Source organism: Prionailurus bengalensis, chromosome D1 (genome assembly GCF_016509475.1).
Source record: "Prionailurus bengalensis isolate Pbe53 chromosome D1, Fcat_Pben_1.1_paternal_pri, whole genome shotgun sequence".
Lineage (NCBI taxonomy): Eukaryota > Metazoa > Chordata > Mammalia > Carnivora > Felidae > Prionailurus > Prionailurus bengalensis.
The window spans coordinates 112,351,702-112,356,865 of record NC_057346.1 but is presented as its reverse complement, the minus strand read 5'-3'; the positions used below and the strand labels follow the sequence as shown (position 1 = coordinate 112,356,865).

The 5,164-nt window shown below is 64.1% G+C and overlaps 1 protein-coding gene across 1 annotated transcript; it reads left to right on the top strand.

Moving 5' to 3' along the window:
• The first annotated feature begins 983 nt into the window (after nt 1-983).
• On the top strand, nt 984-2,793 carry FGF4 (fibroblast growth factor 4). The gene is made up of 3 exons (XM_043581963.1): nt 984-1,323; nt 1,842-1,945; nt 2,446-2,793. Exons 1-3 carry the CDS (start codon nt 984-986, stop codon nt 2,620-2,622), a joined length of 621 nt encoding a protein of 206 aa, XP_043437898.1. The 3' UTR covers nt 2,623-2,793.
• Nucleotides 2,794-5,164: the final 2,371 nt, after the last annotated feature.

The window sequence follows — 5,164 nt, the reverse complement described above, 5'->3', positions numbered from 1 at the left end:
GACGTGGTGCAGGATGTTCGCAGAGGGCGCAGGGCTGTGGCCTCTCCGGGCTACACCCTCCTCACTGCCTCTCCCCCTGCGTTCTCTTGGCAGCGCCCACCCGGAAGCACCCTGCTCCGGGGACGCCTCCACCGGGCTTACGCTGTCGCGGCCCCCAGAGCGCGCGGGCGGCCAAACCAGAGTGCAGGAGGGGCCTGCTGGGACCGCTGGCTTCCTCCTTCCCTGGCCGGGCTCTCGCGTTGCTGAGTGCCCCCAAGCTACCCCCAAACCCAGGAGGGGCTGCAAGGTCCCAGCAAAGGAGCCGGGCTCCCGGGAGTCCCCAAGAAGCCAGGCGCCAAGAGTGGCTGCTGCGAATTGAGGGTGCCCGGGTTAGGGCGGCACTCGGAGAAGCTGCTCAGGCAGAGGCGGAGAGAAGGGGACGGGCGGGGACAAAGTGCGGGAGGCAAAACTTTGGCTGGAAGGCCGGGGTGGAGGAGACGCGAAGGGGCGGGCCAAACAGGTCGGCGAGCCGGGCGAGGCCAGGGGCGGGGGCCGGGGACCCTCCAGGTGGCACCAGCGGCGCTCGTCCCGGCCGCCTCCCCTCCCCCAGCCCTGATTGGCAGGCGGCCTGCGACCGGCCGCGAGCGCCACAGCGCCCCGGGCGCCCGGGCGAACGCGATCGGCCCCCCGCGGGAGTAGGAGGGGGCGCCCGGCTATATATAGCGGCTCTGTCGCGGCCGGCCCAGCGCGCAGGGAGGCGCGCACCGCTCCGCAGGGTCCCAGCCCGGGCCGCGCGTCCCGCCCCGCCGCCCGCCCCTCCATGCAGCCCGGGTAGCTGCCTGCGCCCGGGGGCCCCGTCGCTCGCCTCCCGCTCCTCCGCCGGCCGCGCACTCCCCGCCCGGGCCCGGCCGTGCGCTCCCGCCGGCCGCCACCGGCGCAGCTCGGCCCCGCGGCGTCCCGGGCGCACACGGCGCGACTGACGGACGCGCGGCCCGAGGGCTGGGATGGCGGGGCCCCGGGCGGCCGCGGCGGCGCTGCTCCCGGCGCTCCTGTTGGCCGTGCTGGCGCCCTGGGCGGGCCGAGGGGCCGCCGCCGCACCCACCGCCCCCAACGGCACGCTGGGGGCCGAGCTGGAGCGCCGCTGGGAGAGCCTGGTGGCGCGCTCGTTGGCGCGCCTGCCGGTGGCCTCGCAGCCCAAGGAGGCGGCCGTCCAGAGCGGCGCCGGCGACTACCTGCTGGGCATCAAGCGGCTGCGGCGCCTCTACTGCAACGTGGGCATCGGCTTCCACCTCCAGGTGCTCCCCGACGGCCGCATCGGCGGCGTGCACGCGGACACGAGCGACAGTGAGTGGGGCGGGGGCCGGGGCAGCACCTGCCGGCGGCTGTGGGAAGCTGGGACCGGCTCGGGTCCCGGCCCCTCTGGCGCAGGGACACGAGCGCTCTCGGCCCCCCGGAGTCGCCGCGCGGACTGCCGCTGCGCACCCGGGCGGCCGAGCCCCGCCTCCCCGCCCTCGGAAGCCAAGCCGGGCTCTGGGTGGCGAATTCCAGCGCCTGCGCCCGTGGGCACGGGACGAGCGGCGCAGCCAGCGGCACCCGCGGGGGCCCGGGGAGCGCGTCCAGGTCCGGGACGGCGGGGCCTCCTGGGTCCTACGGTCCGGGGCTGGGCGCGGCCGCCGCGGGGGCCGGGCAGGGAGGCCAGCGAGTCCGCGCCCGCTGGGCCCCGGGGGGTGGGGGGGACCCTTGCATCCATCCGCACCCCAGAAATGAGGGGCCCGGAGGCTCGCAGGCCGAGGAGGGGCGTCCGAGCCGCGTGGGGCGGGCCAGGGTCCCCTGCCCCGGAGTGACCGGCGCCCCGCCCCCAGGCCTGCTGGAGCTCTCGCCCGTGGAGCGGGGCGTGGTGAGCATCTTCGGAGTGGCCAGCCGGTTCTTCGTGGCCATGAACAGCAAGGGCAAGCTGTACGGCTCGGTGAGTACCGCAGGGGCCGGCGGAGCCCCAGGCTGGGGCCGCGGCGCCCGCAGGATCGCTCGCGACCTCTCCAGGCCGGCCGATGCCTGGATCATGGCGACTGTGGTGTGGGTCACAGGATCGCCACCGTCCCGGGCCCCAAACACAAGCGGCCTGAGGCAGTGCGGTGAACTGGGCCAGTGCGAACGAGGGGCAGAGCCCCAGGACGGGGAACCGGGAGATTTCTGCCATCCCTGAAATCCCTCAAGAGATGCCCTCCGCAGCCCTTCTCTGTAGCGTCTCTGGTGGGTTCCAGCCCCAGGACGCAGGACGGGAGCCTTTAGGGCAGGTGGCTGGAGCACCAGCTGCTGCTGCGGGCTGGCCACATCTGTCCCCAGCTTCCCAGGAGACACCTCTCAGCCAGAGCAGGGCCGGGCCAGAAAGGAGCCCCTGACGAGTGGCCCTCAGGGTTCCCTGGCCAGGAGGTGGCCCCTCCTGACGCCGTCCCTTCTCCCTCCCAGCCCTTCTTCGCGGAAGAGTGCAAGTTCAAAGAGATCCTCCTTCCCAACAACTACAACGCATACGAGAGCTACAGGTACCCGGGCACTTTCATCGCCCTGAGCAAGAACGGCAAGACGAAGAAGGGGAGCCGAGTGTCACCCGCCATGAAGGTCACCCACTTCCTGCCCAGGCTGTGACCCCTGGCCTCCCGCCCCGGTGTCTGGGCGCTCGGGGGGCCTTTCTTCAGATGGACAGTTTAAGGCGAGAGTAGGTGTAAGATATTTAAATTAATTATTTAAATGTGTATATATTGCCGCCAAATTATTTATGGTTCTGTGGGTGTGTCTTTTTTTTTTTTTTTTTTTTGGAAAAAAAGACAAACAAAGCGAAACAAACAAACAAACAAAAACCCAGCCCCGGGCTCTCTGGTAAGACGGTGAAGAGCCTGCCACCGGCGTCATTTAAGGGGTCAAAAAGTTGTCACAAGTGTGCTGCTACTTCTCTGTGTGTTTAAAAACGGTGACGTCAGCCGCCGGCCTCAAGCCCGCTTTGCACGGTGCCCTGTAATGTGGCTGTGAGCGTCCCTGCGTCTGGACGGGCCTTCCTGGGGGCCCTGGAGCCAGCTAAGGACCCTCCCAGCCCCCGGCTCTGCTCCCGGCATCCTCCGGCGCCCCTCTCCTTTGGGCCCTGTCGCTGTCCGTCGGGGCGTATCGCCTTACTTGGGGTACAGAAGCCGCACTGTGGGAGTGAGCCCTGCCGCTCTGTTTTTAGACCTGCCAAGACTGACCTTTGAACTTCCCTGCAGTCAATCTTCCTCCATCTCCCCGACGGGGAGACTCTTAGACCACTCTGTAAACCCCCACGCTCCTTTTTTGGATCAGCCACAACCCGCGTTGCTCTGTGGCCCCTGGGAAAGAGGCCGAAGCAACGCAATTTGGTACATCCGACGGAAAGGAACCGACATGCCCGCGGGAAGCTAGACGTGGGCAGACAGGCGTGAAAGACTACAGTTCGTGAGAGCAGGTACTTCTGGTAAGTCATAGAATATAGGGTTAAAAAAAAAGAAAAAAAGCACCAACCTGTGCTTGGGCAGCTTGGGGCTGAGAACGAGCTGTTGACTTTAGGTGAAATGTCCCCATAACGGGACAAAAACACGTGATGCCGTGTTTGCGTGGAGGAAGATGCTGTCCCTCTCCATTGCATTCCCCGATTAAGTGCGTTTCGCATCTACCTCGGGAGCCCTTAAACCAGTCGTCTGGCGAGATCTGCAGAGGGCTCGGACCGGGTGCAGGGGAGCACCACCCCCAGGGTCTCTTTTTCCATATGTAGCCAGAAGGATCGCAGATAGCCTCCGTGCGTCCCATTCAAACCTTGTCACGTTTGAGCTATCTTTACCCCGTGATTTACTTTTAGTAAGGATAATCATGGTGAAAATATTTGCGGACAGCTGTTAGAGTGCACTATATGGTCACCAAGTAACCTTATATTTTTCTTTATATATTTTACAAATGTAACCCCTGTCGGTGGCAGCAAAGACACAGGGGGGCAGGGTCGGTGCTGTTTAAAAAAAGGCCCGAGGTGACGGCAAACATTTAATTTTAATGAATGACTTTTTCGAGTTTCTCCCAAATGACCTTAGCTCGCTACCAGGAATGCTCCGAATGTTTCGTCAAGACTTCAGCGCTCTCCCAGGACGTTCCCGAACACGGCGTCCCAAATTAACTTTATGGGAGTCCACAGACGGCAAGACTGGACGCTCGGATTGGCGTTTTTTTGTCTTTCACATTCCTTTTGGAAACCCTGTGGTTCGAAGGCAAATCATCCACTCAGAACACTGTCCTTCCGCCCACCGAGGCGGCTCGCGAAGCCTGACCGCCACCCGGACGGTACGGTTTCACCTGCCGTCCATGCGGCCGAGCCCAAATGTTTTCCATTTTAATCTGCGTCCTACACTCCGGGAGAGGAGTGTTTCGAGGAGAGGAGATAGATGCTAACGGGTCTCCGCGCGGATGGGGCCGCGGGGCGGGGCGGGGGGTGGGGGGCGGGTGCTGGAATGTGCGGACCTTCTGGATCCAAAGGACTCACGCGGCGAAGTCTTAGATGCCTTGGATTGTGGCACGACACCTCGTCTCAGAGCCCGGTCGAACTGTCAGGAAGTGAGAGGCCTTCCGTGCAGACCGTGGTCTCCCCCCACCACCGGCGCGTGTTCCGCGAGGAGTCACGCGCGAAGCGTCGAAGCGATGCATTCGGACCTTTGAAATATTACGAGGGGTTTCTATTGCCGCGATAGGATTTAGGGTTTCTGTATCTACCGATGTTCCCAGGATCTGTCTGTAGTTCTATACAGGTGCCGACCCCACGTTGTGATGTATGTGCTGTGCACATTGAGATGCCGAATAAATGGAAACATTTATCGTGTATAAAAAGAGCCCCGTTGGACTTGACGTAGCGTTCGGGGGAAGGTGTCGAAAACGATTAAAACCTGCGCCGAAAGGCCAAGTGTAGGGTTCCCTCCCCGTCTCCCAGTGTCTATTTGAGGCCTTGAGCCTTGCAGGGCTGCGGGTGGGGGTGGGGGAGACGGATTTTCGCCAGCTGTGTCCACACAAATGTGGCCTTGAAGACGGGAGCCTAGCGGGGTGTGAGCGTCACGGGGTTTCGCGGGGACTCTGAGTCTTGCGGTTTATTCTCGTGATGGGGACGGTTCACGCCGTCCCCACGCTGGGACCAGCCAGAGCTCTG